The sequence below is a fragment of the Strongylocentrotus purpuratus genome, unplaced genomic scaffold (assembly GCF_000002235.5).
Source record: "Strongylocentrotus purpuratus isolate Spur 01 unplaced genomic scaffold, Spur_5.0 spur5_contig_869, whole genome shotgun sequence".
Classification (NCBI taxonomy): domain Eukaryota; kingdom Metazoa; phylum Echinodermata; class Echinoidea; order Camarodonta; family Strongylocentrotidae; genus Strongylocentrotus; species Strongylocentrotus purpuratus.
Genome location: NW_022145578.1, coordinates 316,125 through 328,766, shown reverse-complemented (window position 1 = coordinate 328,766; position 12,642 = coordinate 316,125). Strand labels below are relative to the sequence as shown.

The 12,642-nt window shown below is 37.2% G+C and overlaps 1 protein-coding gene across 5 annotated transcripts in view; it reads left to right on the top strand.

Moving 5' to 3' along the window:
- The window catches only part of LOC752233 (multidrug resistance-associated protein 4), a 53,774-nt gene that overhangs the window by 18,131 nt on the left and 23,001 nt on the right, over positions 1 to 12,642 (top strand). For all 5 annotated transcript variants that reach the window (XM_030976086.1, XM_030976078.1, XM_030976066.1 and 2 more), the window contains exons 7-19: positions 6 to 175; positions 1,199 to 1,324; positions 1,907 to 2,156; positions 3,252 to 3,362; positions 5,012 to 5,101; positions 5,929 to 6,120; positions 7,361 to 7,542; positions 8,526 to 8,625; positions 9,509 to 9,712; positions 10,479 to 10,637; positions 11,166 to 11,234; positions 11,835 to 12,054; positions 12,280 to 12,359. In XM_030976086.1, coding sequence (XP_030831946.1) covers positions 6 to 175; positions 1,199 to 1,324; positions 1,907 to 2,156; positions 3,252 to 3,362; positions 5,012 to 5,101; positions 5,929 to 6,120; positions 7,361 to 7,542; positions 8,526 to 8,625; positions 9,509 to 9,712; positions 10,479 to 10,637; positions 11,166 to 11,234; positions 11,835 to 12,054; positions 12,280 to 12,359 — 1,953 coding nt within the window. The remainder of the gene's footprint in view (positions 1 to 5; positions 176 to 1,198; positions 1,325 to 1,906; positions 2,157 to 3,251; positions 3,363 to 5,011; positions 5,102 to 5,928; positions 6,121 to 7,360; positions 7,543 to 8,525; positions 8,626 to 9,508; positions 9,713 to 10,478; positions 10,638 to 11,165; positions 11,235 to 11,834; positions 12,055 to 12,279; positions 12,360 to 12,642) is intronic.

Genomic DNA, 12,642 nt, shown 5'->3' with positions numbered 1-12,642 from the left:
CACAGCTGTTTGTCTTCCTGCATTACATCTGGCTCGGTCCTCTTCAAGGAATCGCCGTCTTCCTGCTCTTGGTCTTCTACCTTGACCTTGGCTATGCGGCCGCTCCTGGATTCGGCATCATGATCTTTCTCATCCCAATCAATATGTGTTTGGGAAGACTGTTCTCCGTTCTGAGGTATGTCGGTGGCCACCCCTTCTTTCCTAAACCCTTAAAGATAAACTTGAGTACTGGTAATGCGATTGCATTGTGAAAGAAAAGGTGTGGAATGGATCAGAAAAGTTGATCATATAGCATGAAAGTAATGGTGTGTAATGCAAGGTTCTGGAGTCATCAAAATCATCATAAATTTGGCAGAGTCTTGGTAAAGTAACAATCACTTACACAGAAAGATGTATATGGGACAACACACATGGTGTCGGGGCTAGTACTACCCTGATTTCCTTATCTTTCTATGCTCATTACTCAGCCAGTATACATTTTCTTCCAAAATTGTTTGGCACATGACATTTATATGTAATCTTGAACATTCAGTGTAAGTTTCGTTAGATTCTGTGAGAATTCATTTTCTTTTTTTACCAGAACTCAAGTTTATCTTTAACCCATAGTCTACTAAACTCTTGAATTCTCACCCTGATATAAAGTTCAGTGAAACCTTCTACAAGTAAATAAATTGCAATGGGAGGGGGTGAAAAGAAGTAGCTGCGTGCATCGATGGCCCCAAAGCGTACTTATATAATATTGGATGGCTTTGAGTGTGATACAAGAATATATTGCTCGAGCTATGACAATATATTCTTATTTTTGTATGACACAAAAACAGAGCAATACAATATGATTATTATAATCTACATCAGGCTGACTAGCGAAATAACAAAATTCGATAATCAAGCAATATTGTATCGACAGTTGAAGTTCATGAATGACAGAGCAATACAAAAATAGAAATGATCTGTCATCCGGGTACTGCGCTAAAGATAATAAATACATTGATTTATTGTCCCATTTGGAAGCTGTATATAGATAATAATCACTTATATTCATGTTTTAAGATGCAGGAATGTGAAGTGCAGTAGACGTAAATAATTTTAATTTGCCCCAGTGGTTATTTGAGATGGTTCCCCACGTCCATGAACAAAGTTTTAGTTCTAAGGGATTGTGTATGCATAGTTTTTTGACACTCCTCTCTTTCCTCGGCAGGAGAAAGACGGCACAGTTCACCGACCAGCGGGTCGCCGTCATGACGGAGGTCATCACTGCTATGAGGGTCATTAAGATGTACGCCTGGGAGAACCCGTTCGCTATGGTGGTCAAGAAACTCAGATCGTAAGTTAATGTCAGAAATCACAAAAACACAATCTGGGCTGTGTCTCACGAAGCCGTCATAAGTAAAAGTTTGGCGACATCCCATTGAAACCTGTGTTAAACTTAATACACGCATTTCAATGGGATGTCGGTGAACTTGTACTATTGACGGTTTCGTGAGACGCAGCCCAGATAAACAAAGAAATCATTATATGAAGTATTCTTTACAGGGTAGCATAGGTGTAGAAGTAACCTGATATTAAAAGATTTCATATGTTTTAAAGGATATCCCAGTATCCTTGTTTCTCTACATTTCTTACATAATGAACATTGATTTAAATATACTCATGAACCCATAGCAAATTCTTTGCCAACTTGTTTTCAACATATTATTTCAAATGTTTGTTTTAACATTATGTTCTTGCAAAAACTTGGTTTTCCAATTTCATTTAGCAACATGGGCAGCCTCTCACAAGACTGTCATAAGTACAATGGGATATCAGTGAACTTGTACTTATGACGGTTTCATGAAAGGCTGCCCAGGGGTTTATATACTGTATGTTGATCTCCGTCATTTTCATTCTCTCTGTGCCCCAAAATCAGACTCGAAATAAGGAAGATTGTGACGGCTTCGTATCCTCTGGCCGTCAATGTGACCCTGGCGCTGTTTGGTAATCGTCTTCTGGATGTCGGGATGATCATCGTCTACACCCTGACGACGGACACTATAGAGACAGCCACCATCTTTGCCATAATCGCCTTTTGTAACGCACTACGCACATCGTTTCTCCGTATGTTCCCACGTGCTATACAGTTTCGCTCCGAGTGCACTGTTTCTCTCAATCGTATCGAGGTATGGATGCATATTAGAAGCTTTAATCTACCGGTATAAGTTTTTTCCCCCATGTTTTGTTTCTAAACAGAATTCAATGAGAAGGGTTCTTCAACATTTTTATTAGTCTTTTGGACAATCACTGTAACTAGTTCAATGATTCAATTGATCAATTTTCTTTATCATCAAATAACACAATGACAATGATATATATATATATATATATATATATATATATATAAAGTGTAAGATATACAGAGTCTGTACAAATATGTGATTAAGAAAAATGGAAACTAAAAAGTTTGCTAAAATCTTGTAAGGCATAGTTCCCAAAGTATACTCAATACAAATTATTAATTTATTTTTATTGCAATTGTATGTTTTGTTCATACAGGTTTCTATTGCATAATATTTGTTTTATAGGACTTAGATATTTGTTCAAAATTTCTCATGTCTGCACCATGGATCAGAAATGGCCTTCTGGGCCCCATTTCACAAAACCTGTCATCAGTGACAAATGACATTTTTTGTTATAAGCTAGTGAAATCCTTGCTTCTGATTGGTTATCAGCCGATCTGTTACTGATTTTTTTTCTTCATTTGTCATTGAAAACAGGCTTTGTGAAACGGGTCCCTATTCTAATCATTACCCAGATAGCAGTAGATGTTTCACGAACATACTTCTCCTCGTTGGAATAATTTTTCCTGACTATTCTGTTATGCAGATCTTGCAGTGAACACTTGGAGTTCCAGAATAGTTCTTTTCTTTAAAAAAAGAAGCAATTCATGCTAATTTTCTGATGCAGACTTATAGGGATATTTGGAAGATTATGGTTTGCTATGGGTCAACATCAATTCGAGGGGTCAGTGACACAAAGACGTAACTCCATTTTGGCCATTTTGAGAAAAAGTGGTTTATGTGTCATTGACTTCGATGGGATGTTGGGTGGAGTTAAGTCTTTGTGTTTCCTGGAAAGCCCACATTTTTCTGAACATTTTGATATTAAATACTCATTTTGGCAAGATATGGAGTTACGTCTTTGTGTCACTGAACCCTCGATTTGGAAAGTTATGGTTTGCTATGGCATAACATTATGGTTCTTATTTGTATCAACAGAAATACCTACTGCTTGAGGAGAAGGAGAGAGTCGAGGGAGGAAACGATACTCAAGGGATGGAGAGAGATGATGGGATAGTTGCAGATAATCTTACTTGTTCGTGGGAAGAGGTAAGTGTAATTTAGCAAGTTAAATAATAATAATAATAATAGCCTAATAGTCCACTCCAAATTTTATTAAACCGAAACGGAAATTTTTTTGCCCAATTGATCGTGAGCCCGGCAGCCACTGAGCAGCGCCAGATCGAAGTTGCTCTATCCCTTATTGTTGAACGCCAAACAAGGTAGCAACAACTCCCATCTTTTAACGTCTTTTGGTATGACGCGGCCGGGGTTCGAACCCATGACCTCCCGGTCGTGAGGCAGATGCTCTACTGACTGAGCCAACACTCCGGTATATGTCCTAATGGCTCTAATGGATACAGTTTAAGTGATGAACTATTCTATCAAAGAGTCAATACAACATCACTTGTTCTTTTTAAGCCCCACTGCACTACTTATAGCTACTTGCTCCCTCGATATAACAAACTATGCATAATCGGTGACCTTTGGTCCCCCATGAACCTCTTTTTCTCATGTTAATTGAGAGCTGATTTGATGAGATAACCACCTGTCCAGTGACCTTGCAGGGTGGTCTAATCTCTCCTGTACAGTAGTACAGATGGGCTTTAAAAGAAGATGTCATTCTTTTGCTTGTAGAGAGCCAGAGGGACATTATCTCTGTATTTATAAAGTATGTGAGTTAAAGACCGTCAATATTACTGGGCCAGAAGGGATAAGACCACCCAGCCAGGTCACTGATAGGTGGCTATCTCATCAACTCAGTTCTCAACTAACATAAGAAAAATAGGATCATGGGGGACCAACAGGCACCGATTGGGGAAGTTTTCTATATAGAGGGAACAGGTAGCTACAAGAAGGACAGTGGGGCTTTAAGGGATGGAGAGAGATGATGGGATCTTTGCAGATAATCTCCCTTGTTCATGGGAATAGGTAATCCTAAGAGAGTTAATGCCTTTATAGCTTTCAGAGGGCAATTTCATAATGGATACATTTTGAGTGATGAACTAAACTATCAAAGAGTCAATACAACATCTCCCTTGTTCTTTAGAAGAAGTAGAGCTACTTTCTTGACCAGAATTGTGTTTCAAAGTTTGAAACCCACTTTTGGTCAAGAAAGGTGAAATAATCCATCTGGATAAAAAGGATTAATCTCTTGCTGAATAGACACTCTGGCTATTCATTGTCACCTATCTTTGCTCCAGTGATCTTGAGGCAGCAGACAGCAATAAACTGTGAATAATCACTATGCTGGAGAAAGACCAATGCGCCCTAAAAACGATTTTCAACGTTAATTTAAACGCTGCTATTTTTGTGTGTTTAATTTTTCGCGCTGAGCGACCCCAAAACATATTGGCTGGTTCTTAAATACGCGTCACACCAAATTCAGCTCATTCAGAACACGCATAAGAAGTCATGTTTATATTTTTGCAGGTTCTAAAATTTGCGGACACCGACTTTAGTGCGAAATCAGTGAAAATTAATGTACCACAAATATTTCTGAGTTTACAGTAACTGATGACTTAAGGAAGTATGCTGAGCATATCTCACTCTTCTTATTATTCTTCTACTTTTTCTTTCCTTCTCTCCATCACAGTGCATAGGGACGTGTTTGTAATGTGCTATTATAACTATGGTAAATTATTGTTATTATTACTATATTTACATTTTCTTGTGTTTGTGTTTTTGTTTTTGTGTAGGAAGAGGACACAAGTCAGCTGAAAGACATCACTTTCAGAGTCAAGAAAGGAAAGTTATTGGCCGTCATCGGTCCAGTTGGAGCTGGGAAGGTAGGAAAACGAAATACTGCAAATACAAAGCTTTTTTCTTGGGGGGGGGGGGGGCGGGGGTTTAATCATAAAGTCAGTAGGATCGACTTGTAAATGTATTATGAATGACAGGTACATCTAATTGCAGATCTGTTTGTAATGATTATTTGAATAATTATTATCAAACTGCCTTAGATTGTTTATTAGTAACCTAGTAGTGGGATTCTCTGACGTGTTTGATTCGTCACAGCACAAAGCACACACACTGTCCACTTTACTGGGGAGCATTCTCGCCAGTCACTGTTTTACTGGCACACAGATGCTTATCAAACCACAATGATGTTTGCAGACTCCCAGGTTGCAATCTAGGTATTGAGTTGCAATGTAAATAAAATGCCTTCCTCAAGGACAATGTAAATGCCATGCCTGGGCTTGAACCCAGGACCGCCTTTACATGTCGCCATCATCATCATCTTCTTCGTCATCATCATCACCATCATCATCTTTTCATTATCCTCATCATTCTCATCATCATCGTCAACATTACCATCATCTTCTTCTTCATTATCCTCATTATCGCTCTCATCATCATCATTATAATAATCCTTTTCATCATCATTGTCATCATCATCATCCACATCATCATCATCATCATCATCAGCATCATCATTATCCTTATTGTTAGTATTAACTATTTTACTTCATAATTCTCGTTCGAGAATATACGACAATTATTAAAAAAATAACGATCAAAGTTCGAACTTAAGTTCTTGTTTAATCTTTCTATTATACCAATGACCTCCATTTCACAATTCCCTCTCTCTCTCTCTCTCTCTTTGATCCTGTAGTCGTCTCTACTGATGGCTGTCTTGAAGGAGCTTCCCGCCCTCAGAGGATCGATACAGACCAAGGGGCGCATCGCCTATGCTTCTCAGCAGCCTTGGGTGTTCGGTGGGACGATACGAGAGAACATCACGTTTGGAAAACGCTTCTCCGATACCAAGTATCGTAGCATCGTTAGAGTCTGCGCACTCACCAAGGTATGCGTATATAATTTTGAATGCATGTGTGTGTGTGTGTTCGGTTTTTACAGATGTGTATTAATTAGATATGATTATTTACGCCTGGGGACCGACGTTTAAACGTCACTATCCGAAAGGCGTGACTGAGTTTCGAACCTGCGTCCTCGGCTGAATCAGTTTGTAACTTCCATTGTTAGCTGGATTACAGGCGCGTGCCACAACGCTTAGTTATTTAACTGTTAGCATTTAAATGTTAGCTATTTATACTATTCATGACTCGACAGTTCAAAACCACCTATATATTGCAAACCTGACAACCAGAGTAAATGGGGATAAAAATGTGATTCCTTAATTTGAATAAATGTTGTTGATTATTCTTAGTACAATATGTTAAGTTGTTTTGAATGGTCTTGACAAGTATTATACTTGAACATCATCAAAATATGTGACATCTCTAATCTTGGAAAATATACAAAACAAGATATTGATTCTACCATTTTCTTGTGGATTTGGAGCTGGTGTGATTGTAAAAGTGGGAAGCTCTGCACACTGAAAAAGTGAAATCAAGTAGGCTTGTGATTTCTTTTTTCAAGATTGTTAAATCCTCTGTGTGTTATGGTAATCAGGATCTATATATGGAATTACCCATATAGAGCCTAGGCTGACATGATACTCAACCCCCTCTCCCTCACCTAAAAAAAGAAAAAGCGATAATAAAAGGATGATATGAAATATGCAAAGAGAGCAAATTGATAATCCAAACTCTTTAATGTTTCATGAAGAAAGAAATAAGATAGCTAGGAAGGTACCTCTTTTGAATGCTCCATCAATATTCACATAATGTGTATGTATGCATACGTATGGGTGTGTTATTTTTTTAGTTAATGGTAATGGATAGTATTCTCGAAAGCAGACTAACTTAAGTCCAAGGTTTTATCCACCGACTAAGTATGGAATGCCAAGTGTCCATATGAATATATTTTTGAATAATTTAATTTGTCACTAAATTAAAATAAAATGTAATAAAATAATTATTAAACAACAATATAAATATGATATAATTATGTTATCTTTTTAATTTGGGGACATATCAAATTATTCAAAAATATATCCTTATGGACACTTGGCATTTCATACTTAGTGGATTAAAACATGGACTAAAGTTAGTATGCTTTCGAGAATACCACCCAATGATAATTTTCTAAGGATGTTTGTGGATGATAAAACATATCAATATTATATATGCCTCCCTCTTCAGGACATAGAGCAGCTTCCTGACGGAGACATGACGATGGTAGGAGAGAGGGGCGTGACCCTGAGCGGAGGGCAGAAGGCAAGGATCAACCTGGCGAGGGCGCTATATGATGACGCAGACATTTATCTTCTGGATGACCCTCTCAGTGCCGTGGACAGCGAGGTCAGCAGACACATCTTCAACAAGTGAGTGGTCAAGTGGAAATTTCTATTAAAAGATTTTTTTTTTTAAAGATGTTTATACATGTAATTTTATAAATGGGTTATCTTGTCTGTCTGTCCCCCTCTGTAGCTGTCGTTATATTGAAAAAAACATTATTACTTTTATAATATACTTAATGTAATTTATGTAAATTATAGCGTTGATTTTTCCCCCTTTTTCATTAGTCCACCTCTCCCTCTCCTTTCTCTTCTCTGCTCTCTGTCTGTCTCTGTATGTCTGTCTCTCTCTCTGTATCTCTCTCCCTTCTCTCCCTTCTCTCCCTTCTCTCTCTCTTCCTTTTCTCTCTCTCTCTCTCTCTCCCTGCTTTCTCTCTTTAGCCCCCCTTCTTCCTCCCTCCCCCTCTCTCTCTCCCTCTCTCTCTCTCCCTCTCTTCAATTTCTCTTTGCTTTGTTCTCATCTTGTTAATTGCTCCTTTTTTCACCCTTCCTTTCTGCATTATTTTCTGTATTTTTCTATCCATGCTCTCTCTGCATGTACTTCAATTTATGGATATGTCCTGAAAATTCTGGAATTCGTCAGAGCATTGGCAATATTTTAAGTCTTTGTAGTCTGCTATTTCTATGATACCACTTATTCTTTGATGCTAATATAGAGTACCGAAGCTGTGACATCATCAACATCTATTTTTTAGAATTTCTCAATTTTTTCTTCATTTTCCAAAACATAACATTAGGAACCAGAGCACTATAACACTCAATCCCATAGGACATATATTTATTCAGATGGTCATATCTCAGCCAATACTTAATATATTCAATTGGTTTTCGACATTCTGACATTATTTTTGATGCTCTTTCGGAAAATGAAGAAATTTTTTGAGAAATTCTAAAAATAGATTTTTGATAACGTCACACGTCACACCACCTTATAAATGTTCATGATAAAGATTAAATCGTTGATCAACGTTTTGATACAGTGTATGAATTTTTTTTCCCTTCTCAATCAGGTGTGTTATGGAATACTTGGCTGATAAACCACGCATCCTGGTAACCCACCAACTTCAGTTCCTGGGCCAAGCTGATCAGATCTTGGTCCTTAAGAAAGGGGTAGGTTTTAGCGAACCTCATTTTACATACCGTAATTAACGTTGTATTAACCGCACCCCTCTTTTTCGCTTTAAAAAAAAAAAAAAAAAAAAACACTTTCATTTAACTGCGAAGTGCAGTTGAATGTGTAAGATCATTAATGTAAATTAAAAAACAGGACCTAGGATAGAACCTTGTGGTACGCCGTGTGTAGGAATTATTATTATAGACTACATATTGAGATCTATCAGAAAGATTACTTTCAAACCAAGATGACAGACAAATTTGAGTGTTGTTCTAGTTTCTGAATGGTGAGTCAACACACTGATTACTTTTTTTTTTTTTTTTTTGTTGTTGTACCTGTTTATAAATTGAATTTGAATTTTTTTGGCGGCAAAAAAGTGTGGTTAATACACCATTAATTATGGTAATAATAATAATAATACATTGAAACCTGTATATAAAGACCGCTCAAGGGAAACATGAAATGGGTATAGGCAGGTGGTCTTTATGAAGGAACTTCAGTACAGATTTCAATGAAAAACCATGTTCAAAGGAAATCACACAAAAAAGTTCTCTTAATAGACAGGTGGTCTTTCTATACAGGTGGTCGCCAAAACATATATTTGGAGTGTAAGAAGAACACAAGCTATATTTACGATCTTGTTTTAAAGCCTGTCCGCACTAGTTTGGCCAGGGGGATTTATAGACCTCCCTGCAAGGTCACTGACAAGTAGTTATCTCATCAAATCAGCTCTCAATTAACATGAGAAAAAGAGGATCATGAGGGATCAACAGGCACCGATTAGGCATTATTTGCTATTTAGAGGGCGCATATAGCTAAAGTAGTGCAGTTGGGCTTTAAAAGTAGATATGACCATTACTCTTTTGTTCTTTGGATCAGGGTCAAATGGAGGCTGTGGGAACCTTGTCTGAGCTTCACGAGAAAGGCATCGAGTTCTCCAAGTTGATGGAGAAACCTGAGGAGGAGGAGGAGGAGGAGGAGAGCATCGATGATGTCGATACAGATGCAGTTTCTCTTGTCAGACTGGCGTCAGGGTCATTCAAGAGGAGTGGATCAGGACGAAAGAGTTCTACCAAAGTAACGGTGGGTATTGCACCTTTTTTTTCCCTCACGAGGATGAGTTTAAATTAGATAAATCATTAATATAGTTTTTAAAAATATGAGATTTGAATATTACAGGCCTGATAATTACCTGATATAAATCGTTTTCCTGATTTATTTATTTTCCCGATTCCTGATTTTTTTTTTCTTCCCAATTTTACCCCTTTTTTCGCTATTTTTCCCTATTTTTCCCTATTTTGTCCCAATTTGTCCCAATTTTCTACTCGAAAGGGGGGGGGGGGGGGGGAGGGAATGTTGTACAGTGCCATTTTTCTTCCCTGAATCCTTTTTTTTTTTTTTTTTTTTTTTTACTCAAGGGGGGGGGGGGGAGAGGGAGTGGGGTGGTTAAGGTGCTCACTATCACTCCTGATATGATATAAGTAGAAGATTAGAACACCCAGAAAATAATATGAGTGTTATTAAACTGAAAATATGACAAGAGAAAGAGAAGGAGAAAAACATGTAAGCTAGAATATTTCTTGTCCTAGACTATGTCAAGCTACATGTACATGAATTTGTGATTGATTGATGTTTTTTTTAAAGATGTGTAGAAATCGATTTGTGGAGGCAAGATAGCTCAGTCGGTTGAGCAGTGGTCTCATAATCCGGTGACCCGGGTTCAAAACCAAGTCGATGCGCTAGTGCCCTTTGGTACGGCATTAATCCTCATTACCAGGTCTCTCGGAGAGGACCTAAAGTCGTCAGCCGTCTGGTTGCTTACTATCAAGCATTTATTCTTTCTTAACAGTCGGGTAAAATAACCACCACAACTAAAACTGGTAAGCTTTTCAAGAAGGAGACCACTCAAACAGGAAGCATCACCTATAATACATACATCAGGTATTTCCGAGCCGGTGGAAATCCTTTCGTTCTATTCTGGATGATCCTGTTTCTTCTAGGAGCACAGGTATGTGGAAATATTAACAAATTACCAGTTTAACGTTGTATTAACTTATTGACTACTGAATTATCGTATTTTGATGGCAAAACTTCAACATAAATTCGCAAAAAAGCAGAAATATTTGCCAAAATGTTCAATGTTGAAGTGCATTCCCGGTATCTATCCAGGCCGGATCGATATGATCATTTACCAAATATATCAATTAGTAGGTGGTTTCCCAGCAAATTTGTTATCATCACATATTAGTCAAAACATATTCTTTCACATAATTGGTAATCAGAGCTTCCATTTAATTTTTTGAGGGGCGTTTCCAAGTCTATACCAGAGCATGCTGAATTAATTGTTTTAATATGTAAGTCAATTTTATTCAATATATCTTATCCACAAATGAATAAAAATGATGATAAGAACATAACAACTATAACGTAGCAATGCAGTAAATTTAAAAAAAATGGAACATCAATAAAAGGTGTAGAACAAAACTACAATAGATATTGTTAATCACGATACCCTTTTGTTTATTTTCCTTTGAAGGTTATGTATCTGTTGGCAGACTTCTGGGTCGGTTATTGGGCAGACTTCGAAGAAGCTAATCATGAGCCGGTGAGTTGAGATCTTTCATTCATTCCAACACTTCTGTTTCAAGCGATAAAATGGTATTTATTTAAAATCAAATCTTCAGTCCACGGCACCTGTATGACTGTTTCAAAGCTTATTACTATTTTACTCATTTCATTTTTATTTATTATCCTTTTTTTTCTTTTTCTTTTTCTTTTGCTTTGTATAAATCACATAGCTTTGGTTTGTCTTTTCGTTTCATTGTAAAGTTTTCATTATCTTTACCTTGTATTTTTTTCTGTTTTCTAATTAATTTTGTAATATTTTTTTCATAGCAGGGAGCCCTTTTGAATCAGGCCCTCTGTGGCATTGAATGGTTCTACCCTGCTTTTGAAAGAAAACATAAATAAATAAATAAACAACATACGATGTTTATGAAAAAGCAATAGAATCGTAGAATATAAATTAAAGTTATTTCTGCAATCTGTCATTTCTGTATTTCTTTTTAGAGCTAAAAACAACTCCTAATAGTACATAATATATAATTACTATGTATGAGATATATGTACTTCTCCAAAAAGTACTCTCATTGCAGAAACATTTGAAGTTAATTCTATGCCCTGTTTTTCCTTTTTTGTTTTGAAGCTGGACAACTTCTACTACGCCATCTTCTCCAATTTGAACCTGACTGTAGAGCAATCTGCCGGTGTCTACGGTGGTTTGGTGGGCGGCACCATGCTGTTTGGAATCATTCGAGCTTTCGTCACATTCCAGGTCATGATCAACGCGGCAAGGACCCTCCACAATCGCATGTTCGGTTGTGTGACAAGAGCCCCCATTCTCTTCTTCGACACCACCCCTACAGGTATGTTAATCAGACTATTACTTAAGTGATTACAATCACTTAAGGTCGATTCAACAACTAATGGTCGTTATTTTCCCTCTTGAAGCCATTTTCAAGCCCTTTCGTTCTGAGGGAAGTTCTAAATTAGTATTGTCTTTCAAATGCTGTTGGAATTTAACCTTAAAAAAAATTTTGGCCTGCAAAAGTTTATCTTTACGTATCCCTCATTTTCTTTGTGTTCTATAGGAAGAATCCAGAATCGCTTCACCAAAGACATAGGGATCATGGATGACCAGCTGCCGCTTACATTCTTTGACTTCATACAGGTAAAATAGTCGTTAATGGAATGAAACTAATTTCCTCTTCATGGCTTCAGGCTTTTGATATATCCTCGTGTCAACAGAATTTTCTTCCATAAGCAGGTATCATTGGCGAAAGAATATGTCAACAGCCTTTTCAGTAAGGCTACTACATGGTTTTACCAAAAGCCTTCAATCATGAATAGTCGCTCACCGTGGGAAAATACCCAGAGAATATCTTCTTTCCAGTTGTTCTTTTATTTCTTCCATTATTCTTTCAGATTCTTTCCTAGAATTCTGTCAAAGTTAT